This window comes from Hypanus sabinus, chromosome 10 (genome assembly GCF_030144855.1).
Source record: "Hypanus sabinus isolate sHypSab1 chromosome 10, sHypSab1.hap1, whole genome shotgun sequence".
NCBI classification, from domain to species: Eukaryota; Metazoa; Chordata; class Chondrichthyes; order Myliobatiformes; family Dasyatidae; genus Hypanus; species Hypanus sabinus.
In genome coordinates, this window is record NC_082715.1 from 18,780,331 (window position 1) to 18,797,308 (window position 16,978).

Sequence of the window (16,978 nt, forward strand, 5' to 3'; positions counted from 1 at the left end):
AGTTTGGGAATGGAATTGATGGCAAGGCACAGCCAGCCAGCATAGGCTTACAGGGGTGAATGGCTTCTTTCTGCTTTGCAAGGAAAAAAATTATAAAAATTGAGCAACTCACACAAAATGACGGAGGAACTCGGCAATTCAGGCAGCATCTACAGAGAAGTTTAAACAGTTGACATTTTGGGCAAAACCCTTCATCAGGACTTCTGACTGTGACCCTTCCAAATTCACCAGAATATCTTGTGTATATTATATGAAATTAATATTCTGTGGAACTGTTGTTTACATGTACATTATAAACAGCAACACACACACAAAATGCTGGAGGAACACAGCCGGCCAGCAGCATCTATGGAAAAAAGTACATTTCTAGCATCTGCCGATACTCTCATTTGTGATTATAAACATGCATATGTAATGTGGGCAAGGAAGCACTTGGCAACCATCACACCAGCACGTAGCCAGTTAGTGAAATAATCAGTTTTCTAATAAAATTCGTCAAGTGGAATGCATAAAAATTCTCCCACAGTAGAATGTGAGTAACTTAAAATAGCCTTTGCTGCAGATTCCATTTCAGAAAATACAAAATAAAATCAAGTTTATTACTTATACTTCATAAAATTTCTGTGCTTAGAGATGACTGAAAAATGGTGAACATTATTTGCAATGTATAAACAGAACAGAAAATACTAATCACTCTGCTATGATACGTGAACTGAGCTGTTATTGCAGTTGCACATTTCCTTCTGGGTTGGAAAACCTTTAATTAACCCAAGTCCCCTCCAACTGAAGATTATTGTAGCAAGTAAAGTTCATCTAAAAAAAAATGAACCTTTCATTTCTTTCTTCAAATCACAAGAGGTAATCTACTTCTGCTATGCCTCATAAAAATGTGAGAAGCCAATGTGAGAGTGCAGCTCAAAATATGTTTGCATGATTTGAATGCTACTGCATGTGTATATTTATCTTAAAAATGTGAATAAGTAATGCTGAAGACTTCAATATGGACTTCTGAATAATTCAGAATCAAATAACTAGTCCATACACTGCCTAAGGGAGAAGGCAAATCATACACAACACCATATTTGCATACAGACTTAACGCTATGATGTATTACTACTGGAGAACAGGCACACAACGAATGTTTTACATATTATGGCATGTTTCCTATTTGTTCAGCTACAAAGGAGCTCTCCAGTTTACCTTAAATGGCTACAGTCTTCATCCGTGCACATTTAAAAATAAAATATAAAATTACTCCTTGCATGGCTTACTAGGAAGAGTTAAAAAAGTACCTCGACTTTCAGCTAGAGCCCACTCGACATTACTTTATATGGTAGCAACTGAAACCGTGTCTGGAAAGCATTAAGCCTTTTCCCCTCTAAAGATTTCCATTGGTAAGAAAACAACACAGTGAGATTCTTAGAACAGAAATGGTTAACTTTTACTCATATAATTAAGTATGTTTTTGAGTGAGGAATTAGGGTGGAGGGGGGGTTAAATATTGCAACAAGCAAGGAAATTAATGCCTTGTAAATGCTAACATTTAAACAGGACTTCAAATTCTCAAGTGATGGAAATCCAGTGATGTGGACAGTAATAATAAATATTTAATAAAATGTCACTGAAATAACCAATAAAATTATATTCGGAGGCATTAATAGTTTCAATTTGGATCTCTCTATCAAATGACAATTGCATTTTATAACTATGTCCATACACCAAATCTAACAAAATATTTTACTATACAACAGGGAGGAATGAGCACAAAGGAAAACTGGCAATAAATTGGAATGATGATATGAATCCTTCAGACGACTAAAACGTGACACCAATTGTTTCTGCGACAGGAGATATAACTTAATTCCCTGCGTTCCATCAAGGTTGTGGCTGTGCTGGTGCAAGTCAATATAAAGAATGGATTACCTGATGAACAACAGAGGTCTCAGCCTGCTTCTGAATTTTCTTCTAATTGTCATTGTGTTGTTACTAATGTTTATTATTGTCAAACTCATCTGATCCTTTATTTCTGCTAAGTTCACTGAAGAAAACTCACTGTGGTGATTGCAGTTTTCAGAAGTAGAAAGGAGGACTTGATCTCAATCATACTATTCATCTGAGATGTGCAGAGCTCCACGTTTGACGAAAGCACTCACGTTCTACAAAGACTCTTGCAATGATTGCCATTTTTAAATGCGCAAGTCCTTTCCTGGAAGGACACATCTATTAAGAAATATTAAAGTTAATAAAAATGTGTTGTCTCTTCCAGGAACATCCTCAATAAGTTCCAAAACCATATAAAATCATTTTCTTTCTTAATCCATCAAATATTAATATAATCAAAATTTATGGATGTTAGCTGATTGATAATCAATAGGCTATTGTGTCGGGACCATTACCCCTTCATTCAGAAGTGCATTTCTGTCCAAACGTACTATTGAACTATGCCTTTGATGAAGAACGATTCTAAAATAATAGTTGATATGAAACATTATCGAGATATTTGTGCTCTTCATTTCAGGAGCCCAATATTTAAACAATCAAGATCAGGGGAGGGGTGTGGAAAGCAACACTGTGTTAATGAGTTTCTAAACTGATTCAAAAGCCCTCTCCTTTAATCTGCCCACAATATTTGGTTTCCGTTTCTCTATTTCTTAGCTTGTGAATCTTGAGGCAAAGCAGTAACTAACCCCTGTTCCAATGTAACAGGGGTAGTTACATATGAGAAATAAATGCTGAAAAGCATTAATTATTCACCGTCTTTGACTCTTCTAGAAAACCAAGGGACGAGCAGTAAATGTTGGCCTTGCCATCAAAGCCCAGATACCAAAGATTAAAGGTTGATTTATTCCAGAGTAGATTTGTACCAGTTTCAATTTTAAGTAACATTTACCACAGAGCTGATGCCTGGGGCCCTGGATTCAATAAAAGATAAACCAAGTTGCATTCAACACTCCTTTGTTCAATAAGACAAACGCAGAATAATGGCATTAATTTTACATTTGTGCTGTGCATGTGGAGGAAGTAAATACAAAGCAGTTTTGGGCAGAGAATCATGTTAGGTCATTAGCACTAAAAAGGTGTATACTGTATCACATAACATTAAATGATTGGCAGACACTATATGGCCCATTCAGGACCAGTAGTTAAAGATAAACTTAAGTCATCCCTCCCAACTGATCTCCATCTTGGTACTAATCCCTGCAAGTGGGATAAGCGATATACCTGTCCCTACACCTTCTCCCTCACTACCTTGCAGGGCCCTAAGCTGTCCTTCAAAAGCAGCTGAAGCAACATGTCACCTGTGAGTCTGCTGGGGCCATCTACTGCATCAGGTGCAGCCTCCTCTACCTCGATAAGACCAGAAGTAGATTGGTGACCCACTTCATCAAAAGGCCTGTCACAAAAGGCGAGATTTCCCAATGCCCACTGATTTTAATTCAGCTTCCCATCCCAGCATCAGCTGTAGTATTTATGAATTGCAGAGTCTGAGCTGAGTGCCTCCCCTCTGCTCACTTTAACAAAGCGGACATCTACGTCACGCTCAAGGGATTTCAAGCATCATGTCAGCTTCACAACTCTTAATGACTTCAACAAGTTCAGAAGTGAATTAAGAAACTTCACGCATGAATTCTTTAGAGAAGTTCCAAGTTCAATACTACAAGGCTTTTCTTTAATAAATTTGAGTAACATAACTGACGTTGCTTTCAGAAACTCCTTTAGAAATGAAACGTCCTGTGCTATATGACAGAATTTCTACAGACACAAGATATACAAGATGCTGTGAGATTTTGGTACTGTGAGATCCCTCCATTGTGGGATACGTTCTGAGCCACCACCGAGTCAATTTCACTTTGACGAACTCCTCTGCAAGCTGCATTTTTCAATATTCTTCCTCCTCACCAGATATGGGAAAAGCTCAATGCCAGTCTTCAATGGAAGCTGTACAAATACTTATCACTTGTTGCTATTCTCTCTGGACAGAGTGGCCTTCAGGCATTTCATCTATTTCTGATGATTCATTGGCTTTATAGCTCTTCTAGCAAACGTATGGCAACAGCAAAAGCAGCCATTACAGTCAAGGAGACAACTCAACAAAATGCCCAAGGTTGAAGCCGCATGTTGTTGGACTAAAGCAAATTTTTGATTCCTCATCTGTCACAGAGTACCTCAGGTGCTGTAAGCAAACATTAGAATATTAAGGCTCATTGTTTCCCAAATGACTATCATCAATGCTCAAAGAATGCAAACTATGCCTCCACTTGCAAGTATTTTCCTAATGTGTCAATAAACTTCCCAATATTTGACAATTCTGGATGTGTCACAGAAGTATTATTTCACATTTTTAAAAATATCCATTTTTAAAACTTTGTTCAGATGGTTCGAACAATCACAGATGGAGCATGCTAACTTTTTCCCAGCAATATTTTCCTCATAAAACAGGTTAGGATTTGGGGAGATTTAAGTTCACATGGTGGGCATATTCAACAAACATGCAAGAATGCTCTAGTCATTTAGAAAAAGATTTATGTTTATGTCGTGATTATTGCAGATTACAAAAGTGGGTATGCATTTTGTAAATTAGCATCAAATAAAACAATATTAAGAGTTTAATATGTTTTCTTATTTCTCTGACTGAATATTACACAAGAGACTATATGGAAGGGTGATAGGCTGACTTGAGCTGACTGACAGGTGATCCACCCTCAGTCCCTGTGACTCCTATTTCATATTTCAGCTCAAGTACAGTGAGAAGCCAACACCCAGTTCAAGATGGAGGTCATATGGAGTTATATCAATGATTTAGATGATGGAATAGATAGCTTTGTTGCCAAGTTTGCTGATGATATGAAGATTGGTGGAGAGGCAGGGAGTGTTGAGGAAACAGATAGGATGCAGAAGAACATAGACAGATTGGGAGAATGGGCAAAAAAGTGGCAAATGAAATAAAATGTTGGAAAATGCATGGTCAGGCACTTTAGTAGAAGAAATAAATGAGTGGACTATTTTCTAAACGTGGAGAAAATCCAGGAATCTGAGATGCAGAGGGACTTGGGAGTCCTTGTGCAGAACACCCTGAAGGTTAACTTTTAGGTTGAGTTGGTGGTGAGGAAGGCAAATGCCATGTTAGCATTCATTTCAAGAGTTCTAGAATACAAGAGCAAGGATGTGATGCTGAGGCTTTATAAGGCACAGGTGAGGCCTCACCTTAAGTATTGTGAATGGTTTTGGGCTCCTCATCTAAGAAAAGATGTGCTGGCATTGGAGGGGGTCCAGAGGAGGTTCACAAGGATGATTCCAGGAATGAAAGGATTATAATACAAGGAACATTTGATGGCTCTGGGTCCATATTAGCCAGAGTACAGAAGGATGTGGGGTTGCATTCATTGAAACCTTATGAATGTTAAAAGGCCTAAACAGATTAGATGTGGAAAGGATGTTTCCTATGGTGGGAGAGTCTAGGACAAGAGGGCAGAGCCTCAGGATAGTGGAGCACTCTTTCAAAACAGAGATGCAGAGAAATTTCTTTAGCCAAAGGTGGTGAATCTGTGGAATTTGTTGCCACATGCAGCTGTGGAGGCCAGGTCATGATTGAATGGCGGAGCAGACTCGATGAGCCAGATGGTCTAATTCTGCTCCTATGTCTTATGGTCTATATCTGACCTTCCACTTTTTACTAGACCCAGCAGCAAAGCACAAACTCATCGAGGATAGAGCAAGGGATGTGCCCTGGATGGCACAGCCATCTTCAGCTCCGAGAAGGCAAGCAAGCAAGAACAATCTACCACCTCTCTAAAAATTAATCATTCCTTTTTTCCTCATTACCGGTACTCCTCTTATCAGCATGGTCACGGAGTCCCACTCACCTACACCTCATGATGTCAAAAGGAAAGAACTGAAATTGGAACTAGTTTATTGTTGTCAAGTGTTCTGAGATACAGTGAAAAGTGTGCCTTTTGTACTGTTCATACAGAGCAGATCATTACTCAGTACTTTGAGGTAAAATAAGGTAAAGTGGTACAGCTGCAGAGTAAACACACATTGAATCTCTGTGGAGGATTTTTTTTACTCTTGTAGGATAATGTCCTTTCTGACAAGGGGATCACTCTGCTTGGCAAGCAAGTCTTGTGGTTGTGAAATAATCTCGGGTTCAGGGGCCTCCTCCATGGTGGTTACAGGAGTTGACCCACGGACTGCCGGAAGTGTTCCTGGCAGGTTTAGCCACCTATCGCCTCTAACAATTGACTCTGCTGCCCTCAACTGATCGATGTGTCAGCTCCAAATGATATCAGATGAAATTTCCACTGTCTAGGTGAGTGGTCCAGTTCTGTCATTAATCTTTTCAAGTTCCCACTTTTGATTATCTCTGTTGTCCCTCACCCAGGAGTGAAACATCAGGTTTTCTTGATTGAGAAACCCTACAGTTTGTCTCAGCTGTTTGTCCTGCATACTGCTTCTGAGATTGGGTGTGAAGATCCAAGTAAGGATCCACCAGGAACACACCTAAAATGCTGGAGGAAATCAGCAGTAGCTCCCAAAGGGATTCGGCCCGAAATATTGACTGTATTTTTTTCCATAGATGCTGCCTGGCCTGCTGAGTTCCTTCAGCATTTTGTGTGTGTTGCTCGGATTTCCAGCATCTGCAGATTTTCCCTTGATAAGGGTCCACCCAGGAACAGCATAGCTGGAAAGTTGTTGGTTGGGGGTTGTTGCAATGTGTGAGGAGGAAATCAGTAAGCTTCGGACAGCGTTAGTGTAGCGTGTTCTGCTAAAAAGCCTCACAGTGCTTTTGTTAGACTCTGGAAAAACAAGGTAAACAAGGTGGGACAACGGAAAGCTGATTGGATGAGGACTATCCAGTCAGGAGGTACGGATGGCGGGGATACAAATGCTACTGGACTAGGTACGCACAGGCATCATCCCTGATGAAGATGGCAGAGTTCGTCATTGAAACGTCGGTTCAGATCAATACCTGGAAATGACTGGAAGCCTGAGAAGAGTTTATTCATCATATACGCTGGAAAAGCCAACCCTTTTTCAACTATACAATATTATTCAAATATTGCTGAAATATTAAATTCAGAATTGTCGAAGTCCAATTTATCACACTAGGGAACTATTTTAAAGTGTTATGACAGCAAGGTAGAAGCTGTTCAGGGTGGTACGTGCTTTCAGGCTTTTGTATTTTCAAAAATGGTGTTGGTTCCTTGCCAAATCTCAGCCCTCATTCTGTAACAGCTAAGCACCACTTTCCCTATGCAGAATGGTGATCAGATGTAGGGTATGCTAATTGAAGTTCCAGTAACATCATCTGTTGTCATTCTTCAGGCAACGTGGCAGCACTCACGCATCTTTCACAGCAGTCACAGTCAGATCCTGTTTCAAACCATGACATCTAACCCTGATATGACCTCCTATGTTAACAAACGTAGCACCCTGACTCACAGATGGAGCTGGCTGGACTGTGACCAAAATCTGCAATCAACGTCGTGATTCATTTCACTCACCACACAGGCCAGAGCCTGCGATTGATTCTGATCTGTTGAATATGCTAAGTGAGTTTATTTCTTGTCCCACCACTTTCTTAGATGCCTTGGGATACAGATTTACAGTCCTGATTCAAAGTAACATGCAAGGTTGGATGTTGGCTGCCCACTGCCAGATGGGATTGACAGCATGTTTTATTTGATTTTTATTGAGAGATATAGCACATTAACAGGTCCTTCTGACCTACCAACTTCTTGTAGCAGTATTCCAGCAAATGACTAGACCATGTTCCAGGTGACCCCAGCTGTCATGGTACACATCACTGATCCCCGCCTCTTTAACTACCATTTGGTTCCAATATTTACAATTGGTGCAGACTGTGGTCCACTTTTTGGCAGTGGTTAGTTCAGTACTTGCCTTGAACTGTTCAAGACTTAGAGCAACCCCTCCCCACCCCCATCTGCACAGTAGTCAGGTTGTTGCTTCTCTACATTTGATCTCAGAGCCTGCTGATCTTCACATTTCAAATTTTCTTTCCTCACATAACAGCATCCTTTCCTTTCATGCTTTATTGTGCACAGTGCTGGGAGACACAGGTAATACTTCCAGATCAGGGGTTCCCTGCCTCTGGTTCTTGATGGTAATGATTCATGGTATCATAAAGGCTGGGTACCCCTGTTCTAGATCTTGTTTCATTGATGATATATACCATTTCCTCTAGTTTTCAATTGTCATGTTCTCCTGTGAATTTATCCCGAAAGGTGCTAATTTTTCACACCTACTGTAATAGTTTCTATTTTATCCTTCCATGGTTTATCTCCCTTGTGTTTACACAAGTGGAAATATTTGTCTGCCATCTTTCCTCTATTGATTACATTGCTCAAGATTAACCAGAGGAAAACATCCTTGGACCATTCTCCTCCCAAGTCTGAGAACCCCACATGGAACAAAGCAATCTCATTTTTTCAGATGAATGGTCAAGAGTCTGTTCAGTCAAGCAATTTATTTCCAGATCAGATCATTGTCCCATCTGGTTTACTAACTACAAGATGGTAATCGTTCTTCAATCAGACAAAATGAGCACCAATAGGTGAATTGTGCATAAGGTCAAGAACCTATCGATGCAAGAGATTCTGTGGACGCTGAAAATCTTCAACAACACGGACAAAATGCTGGAGAAACTCAGCAGGTCAGGTAACATCTATGGAAAGGAATAAACAGTCAAGATTTCAGGCCAAGTCCCTTCATGAGGACGCACCAATGGATTATACGTAACGCAATTATTATAGGTTCGTAATGAATTAGTGACTATTGTGAATGCAAACCAACAGTAGCATAACTCTACAATAAATGGGGATTACAATGAGAAGGCCATTTCCAATAAATAAACACGTCTAGGGTAAATATGATTCAGGCAAGCACAAACATAAAAGTTTGAATGTTTCTTTTAAGGGAACATAGGACTGTTATTTGTATGAATATTGACACACCCTTGCAAATATACTGTTCACCAGGAAGCAGTAATTTAGCTTAAAATTGTATTGACAAAATATTTTAAACTATAGCAAATATAATAAAGGACCCATTACATATTGTGCGCACATAATGATTGGACCTCATTAGTGCGTAATCAGTCCAGTTTGCTTCATTTTGTTTACTCACCGCCTGAAAACACAGTCCGAACAAACCATAAATAAATCTCCAAGCAACGTCCAAGGACAAGGCGTCAAATTTTCTCCGAGGTCGTGTGATAACTAATTAAAAGTTGTCTGTAAATTCTCCTTCCTCTGCATGAGGAAGTTCCAACAACAGCATCTGTCCTTCCAAATGGGTACTGTGAGCATTTCACCATGTTCTGCTATGTTTATCAGCTGTCTCCATTCTTTCGTCTTTCTCCTTCTCCTTCCAAAATGGCTGCACTCTCTCCAGAAAATGGCTGCCCACCAGCCTTCTCTATAAGTCTGTTGGGGTCATATACTGTGTCCAGTGCTCCCGGTGTGGCCTCCTGTAAATAGGTGAGACCTGATGTAGATTGGGAGACCATTTCACTGAGTACCTACCAGAACAAGCAGGATCTCCCTGTGGCCACCCATTTTAATTCCACTTCCCAGTTCCATTCTGATATGTCTATCCGTGGCCTCCTCTACTGTTGTGATGAGGCCACGTTTAGGTTGAAGGAATAACACCTTATTTTTCATCTGGGTAGCCTCCAACCTTTTGACAAATTTCTGGTAATGTGCCATTGCACCCCCCCCCCCCCCCACCATTCCACATCCTCCTCCACTCTCTCACCTTATGTCCTTACCTGCTCATCACCTCCCTCTGGTGCTCCTGCCCCCTTTTCTCATTTCCATGACCTTCTGTCCTCTCCGATCAGATTCTCCCTTCACCAGCCCTGCATCTCTTGCACCAATCAACTTCCCAGAACTTCCCTTCACACCTCCCTCTCTTGGTCTCACCTATCACCTTGTGTTTCTCCCTCCCCTCCCCCCACCTTTTAAATCTACTCCTCATCTTTTATTTCTCCAGTCCTGATGAAGGGTCTCGGCCCGAAACATCAACTGTATTCTTTTTCATAGGAGCTGCCTGGCCTGCTGAGTTCTTCCAGCATTTTGTGTGCGTCGCTCGGATTTGCAGCACCTGCAGATTTTCTCTTGTTTGTCATCGAAGACTAATGTTCTTTTGGGCTGCAGCCAGGTCAGCACTACCTGAACGTTCAGACCTTGCTTGCTATTACATTTCCCTCACACGTATCATTCACATCTATTCCTGTCCCATTCTTCATGCAGACACCCAATGTCATGAACAACTGCTTGCCTGCCTTTGTCTGTATCAGCTTAAAATGACCATACCACTTTGGGCTGGCTCATCTTTGGTCACTACCTTTCCATATAATAAGCCGACAACTGACTGTACAAAGTCACTTGCACAGGAAGGTCACTTCAACAAAGACATTTACAGCCTGTATCCATCCTGCTGTATTGCCTCAGTTAATTAACAAACTAAAGTTCACTGTTTTAGGTAATAGAAACATCACATCCTATATCGTTTACATAGTAGCTGCTCAATTCACAAGGGTTTAACTTACCTACAATTACACTTCTACCAATATTTACAATAGAAGAAAAGAAAAGGTATTGATCAAATCTACAACAATTCACCTCCTAGCATTGGGTACAGACAGGTAAGTGAAGTCAGCAGTCACTATTGGATTCCCATGATGTCATCTCCCCTTCTTCCACCATCTCCATCAATTTCAGGTGGAAATTCACCAGCTGGACTGTTTGGACTAGCATTATTACAATGAACAGGATGCCTTGGTCCCTTACTGGCTAAATTTAGGTGTTTCCTGTGTACAGGGATATGTGAATTGAGGAAACACTAAATTGGAGAAGCAACAGGTCATCAGCTAAGCCAAAAGGTATTTTATATCCTGCTTCCAGCCATTTCGGGCAAGAATATTTAAACTTACCACAGAAGCAGAGACCCTAAATCTGAGTAATGTGCACTTCAGAACAAAATACACCCTTTAAGTTCTACTCCTTGGCTTTTAAATGATCCCTGTGTTTTTCATGAGAGTTATTTATACTCCAACACACCACTGAAGTTTTTTCACATTTTTGAGAAATAATGGCACAACAACAAAAAAACAGATGGCAGTGTGAAAATCACTTTGATGTCATTTGATTCACTCCAGAAATTGTCTAACAGTCTCTTTCTACTCCAATATTAAGCTTTACATCACCCATGTTACTAATTTTAATCTGTTATCTAATTGTTCTTTACATAGGTGATGTGTTCAACAAGGGCGTCAGAGTTTTAATTCTTCATCTACCTCACACTGTTAGTGCAGGCAATAACAAGCTTTGTTACCTGAGGGTTTTCAGGCTATGTTCTTGTGTGATTAGATAGATAGATACCCCTTTTTGATGAGATTTAACATCTGATAATTTCTCACAGATTCAGTGCTTCAGTAAATGAATTCCTCAGCCAAGAAAGCACCAACAAGTACCAGCTATATAGGGTAGTATAGCAACATAGTGGTTACATAATGCTATTACAGCACCAGTGATCTGCGCTTAATTTTGCTGCTGTCTGTAAGGAGTTTGTACATTCTCCCCGTGACCACGTGACTTTTCTCCAGGTACTCTGGTTTCCACCCATATTCAAAAGATGTACAGGTTAATAGGTTAATTGGTCATATAGATGTAAGTGGGCAGTGGGGGCTCATTGGGCCAAAAAGACCTGTTACCGTGCTGTATCTCTAAATAAAGCTATGTCCACGTAGCCCTCCAAGACTGAACTGAAGTCAGCTGTTTCTAGATTGTCATTTGCTGGTTAGATCACATAGGATCTACAAAGTATCTCAAACTTAAGGTGGTGGGAGGAAAGTAATTTTCCCAGCTATAAATTAACAAATAGGTTACTAGCCAATAAATGGATAAATGCAAATCAGCGGTAGAGATCTCTGTCATACAGATATACAACTTCATTATACATCATTTGAAGATGGAAAATAAAATGTTTTCATCTACTGTGCTAAATTGAAATGAAAAAGAAGAATACATGTTCCTTAAATATTTCGGGATTTATTGAATTTCTGTAATTTATGACTTTGCAGGCATCTCAGCATCTTTCTTCTCTACTTGCACCTTTTTGCCCATTCATAAACTTTCTCTAAATGAATCACATTTATATAGCACCTTTCATATGTAAAGTGCATTCTAAAGCATATCACAACTGATATTAAACACCTTAAGACTGGGCACTGCAGTAATAGAAACATCGAATTGGTACATGTGTCCCTGTATACAACCCTAAGATTCTTTTTCACGCGGGCATTCACAGTGAACCCCAGAAACACAATAGAATCAGTGAAAGTCCACACTCAACAGTAAGGACAATCAACCACTGTGCAAAAGACAACAAACTGTGTAAATACAAAAGAGGGAAAACATAATAAATAAGCAATAAAATGAAGAACATAAGATGAAGAGTCCTTGAAAGTGAGTCCATTGGCTGTGGGAGCAATTAATGATGGGGCATGAAGATGATTGAAGTTATCCTCTTTGGTTCAAGAGCCGATGGCTGAGGGGTAATAATTGTTTCTGATCATGGTGGTGTAGGTCCTGTGGCTTCAATACCTTCTTCCTGACGGCAGAAACGAGAAGAGAGCATGGCCTGGATAGTGGAATTCATTCATAATGGATGCTGCTTTCCTGCAACAGCATTTCGTATAAATGTGCTCAATGGTGAGAAGTGCATTGCCGTTGTTGGCCTGGGCCAAATTCACTACTTCTCATAGGATTTTCTGTTCAAGGGCATCGGAGTTTCCATACTAGTCAATAAGCTCTCCACCACCCATTTATAGAAGCTTGTTAAAGCTTTAGATGTCAGGCCAAGTCTTGGCCAACTCCTAAGGTACTGTCATACTTTCTTCATAATTGCACTTACATGCTGGGCCCAGGACAGATCCTCTGAAATCATAACAGTGGAGAATTTAAAGGTGCTGACTTTCTCTTCCTCTGATTCCCTGATGAGGACCAGCTCATGGACCTGTAGGTTTCTCCTCCTGAAGGTGATAATCAGCTCCTTAGTCTTGCTGACATTGAGTAAGAGGTTGTTGTTGTGGCCTCATTCAGCCAGATTTTCAATCTCTCTCCTACGTGCTGATTTGCCATTGCCTTTGACACAGCCAATGACAGCGGTGTCATCAACAAACCTAAATACTGCATTGGGGATGTGCTTCGCCTCACAGTCCTAAGTACAAAGTTCATTCGGCCTATCAAACCCATGCTGACTCTTGCAGCAGCAATCCTGTCAATCATGTTCTCCAACTCCATCCAAGTAATGCTACGATTGGTGTCTAGCTTCCTTTGAAAAGTGAGGATTGAAGCTAAGGAAATATTCACAGCTTCTCAAATCTATCTACAATATAGAAATTCCTCATCCTTTGAACTATTCAAATCTTCCCTATGCCTTCTTAGGTCTTCAACATATGTCTGAGGAACAATGACCAGAAATGGATGCAGACAATCTATTATCAGGAAGGGTAATAACTGTTCCAGAACCTGGTGGTGTGGGACCTCAGGCTCCTGTACCTTCTTCCTGATGGCAGCAGCAAGCAGGGAGCAAGGTTTGTGCAGCTCTCCTTGTAGATATACTCAATAGTGGGGGGGGGGGGGGTGCTGGCCTGTATTCAGCACTTTTTAAAGGCTTTGGCATTAGTGTTCCCATACCAGGCTGTGTTGCAACCAGTCAGGATACTCTCCACTGTGAAAATTTAGCTTAGGTGTTCAACTAATAATCACTATCTTCTTATAGTTAAGCAGACTGTTCCAAAGGCAGGGAGGACTTTAATTCAATGTTCTGTTAACTGGATTACACAGATGAATTGTCAACCTTAAAACAATACTGCACGGCATCCTACAAAGGAACTAGCATTCAACTAGGCAATGAGGCCACTGCAGTCAGTACCATGGGTTGGGGTGTGAGGTCTAATAATGTTCTCCATTTTCTCTGCTTTTCTAGTTGTTATGTGCTGGTGTGTAATTCCATTAGTGTTAAACCAACTTTGCAGTGCTTGCCCAAGAGAGTTTCTTCATATCTGAGGCTAGTTCATAATCTGCATTTGTGAAGAGTATTGCAGCACAGCATGTTCACGTTTCACTTGATCTTGACTTTGAACATGTCATTCAAGAGTAGGAATCCTGTCTGAAGTGCTCCCTTAGCTTATACCCCTCTGGAGGCAATTGCAGAGGCTTGGGTGTTGCTTTTGAGCAAATTCTAGACATCAAACGGAAGTCTTCAATGTTCAGCAAGAGAACTGTGTGATGAATTTACAGATATCTTGGGGAGCAAAGTTTGAGTGAACTATAAAGTTCAGGACAGCTAATGGCACATTTTTGTAACTGGACTGTTCATTGCTTTTGCTAACCTGATTTTAAATTTAGCATCCAGATCTTAAATCAGTGAAAGATGTTGATAAATATTATTTTTAAAGATAACTATGGAAACGTCCAGAACACAGAACTGATTCCATTATCTATGGACTCACTGTTAAGGACTCTACAACTCAAATTCTCCGTATTACCTATTTATTATTATTAGTTTTTAAAAATTTGTACAGTTTGTCTTTTGCACATTGGATGTCGGACCTTGTGTGTAGTTTTTCTTTTGTCCCACTTAGTATTACTTGCAAGAAAATGAATGTCAGGGTAGTATATGGTGACATACTGTATACTTGATTCAATAATAAATTCCCTTTGAACTTTGTTTTGAACAGTGTAACTTATGAAAAATATTCCATGGCTGAGGCTGTTGTAAATCTCAGCAAAGGTAAAAGAGTAAGCAAGAAGGATTTTCACAAACTGCTTCTCATATCTTTCTCATAACCAAACTAGGAACTGTAGACAAGACCATAGTATTCTGATTTTTATTTTCGGAGAAAAACATGTTAATACAAAAATTCCCAAAAGCAAACATATTTCTGTTGATGATACTCAAGCAGTTCATTTATTTCAGTACACTCCAGGTGCATTATGCAAAGAAACAGATATTAAATGCTTACCTGCTTCTGATCGGTTTCTTGCCTCAGCTGCTCCTGCGGCTGTTTCTGCTGCCAACCTGTAAATGCACAAGAGTCTTCAGTGGGGCCAAGGCCAAGAGCAGTGGCCTGCATCTGGTCACTAAGCCACCGCTGAGTCCTCAGAGAAGAAGGAGTTGTTGCGCCACAGGCGGGCTTGTGTTCCCAAGACATAAAGCCACGTCTCGGTCTGTAAGTCTCCAGGTCGTCTGGGATGGCTTTGGTTGCAGTCAAGGCACTGAGTGGTAAGTCTGAACGCTTTTTGCTGGGTGAGGATGATGACAAAGAGGAGTCACCTGCAGCATTATAAAAACTCTCAAATTTGTACTGCCCATCAGAAATGGGATACTGGCTCTGGCAGAACTCTTTGGTAGATGTATCCCATCGCTTTGTTTCCTGGGTTTTTGAACATTCTCTGTTGCGATATGTAAAGTTGTCCAGCTCAGTTTCCCCATATGTACTAGGCTTAACATTGAAATTTGTTACAGTGGCCATACAGTTTGCAGAGTTTCCATTGCCAGCAAACTCGCAGTCAGGACTCTCCTTCCCCGTTCCATTGAGCTTGGAGAGGGACGACCATTTCCTGATGGGTCGGGGGTCCTTCATGTCCAAGGATGGGTTCCGAGTAAAAACATTTTGTGACTTGCTAGGCAACATCTTGGAAAGGTTCACTTTAGTACAGGGAGCTCCATCATCCTTTTCCCCAAGTCTGCTTAGCGAGGGATTAGAGGTAGAAGGCATGACATGGGCTGTAGGGATGGCAACGTGTGATCGGATTGGTTTGAAGGATGATATTCCACTTGAGTGCTCTAGAAAAGTAAGAAAAAGAAATAGTGAAATAGAGCAGTAAATAAATGCATTCAACTCCAGCTGAAAGCAAAGCACATTGAACACATTTTTATGGAATAAATATAGCTTTTGAATTCTTTCTTATATTCACCAACCTCTCTTTCAATTCCATTTATTTTTTTTCCAGACTTGGAGAGTGTCATTGAGAAGTTGCCTGACCTGGTCCATGCCTGCTTTTGTCTGGGTTTTGTGGTAAAGTGTTTCTTTCAGACCTACTTTCTACATACCTCTTCACACAGCAGTTTCCCACCCAGTACACAAATGATTCTACTAGTGTTGCTTCATGCACCTAAAGTCAAAAAATCCATTACTGTACTTTTGTTGCTAGTTTTCATCCTGCTTTCAACTTCCCATGGTACCGGATTCTGCTTTTCCCTTCCTTGACCTCGTAATCTCCATTACGGGACATAGGTTTGTGAACAATATTCACATGTTCCGACAGCTATTTTGACTGCATCTCTTTTCGTCCACAGCAAACCCCCACATCTGGTGACCCTGTGATATCTATCTCTGAAGCTGATGTTAGAAGAGGAGTGGAGCTTAATCCACTGCTCTACTCTCTGTACACTGATCGCAGCTCAAATGCCATCTATAAACCCGCCAATGACATCACTGTTTTTGTCAGAATCTTAGATGGTAATGAGGTGGTAAAGAGTGAGATAAATTGGCTGGTTGAGTGATGTTGCAACAAAACCTTGCACTTTATGTCAGCAACATCAAGGAATTGATTCAGGTCAGGGAATTTGGGAGAACTAACTCCAACAAAATACTCAGCAGGCAAGCAGTAGCTATGGAAACAAATAAACAGTTGGTATTTCGAGCTGAGTCCCTTCTCAGGGTCAAAGCTGCCCAAAACAGCTGCAGAATCTCGTGTTTAGAACACACACCAATCCTCATTCAGCAGTCACTGGTGGAAAAGGTGAGCAGCTTCATGACCCTAGGTATCAACATCTCACTCTCAGAAGATCTACCCTGGGCCCAACATATCTATTTTATTGTTTACCTATTAAGATGCAGCACAGAAAAGGTCCTTCCAGCCTTTGGTCCATACCGCCTAGT

The 16,978-nt window shown here is 40.6% G+C and overlaps 2 protein-coding genes across 2 annotated transcripts in view; one reads left to right on the forward strand and one right to left on the reverse strand.

The window, feature by feature from the left end:
• pln (phospholamban) overlaps positions 1 to 4,309 on the forward strand; it is a 35,697-nt gene extending 31,388 nt beyond the window's left edge. The window contains exon 2 of the transcript XR_009514265.1: positions 1,752 to 4,309. The gene's annotated coding sequence lies outside the window, so the exon portion shown is untranslated. The remainder of the gene's footprint in view (positions 1 to 1,751) is intronic.
• The window catches only part of cep85l (centrosomal protein 85, like), a 317,796-nt gene that overhangs the window by 166,682 nt on the left and 134,136 nt on the right, over positions 1 to 16,978 (reverse strand). The window contains exon 3 of the mRNA XM_059981465.1: positions 15,056 to 15,879. Coding sequence (XP_059837448.1) covers positions 15,056 to 15,879 — 824 coding nt within the window. The remainder of the gene's footprint in view (positions 1 to 15,055; positions 15,880 to 16,978) is intronic.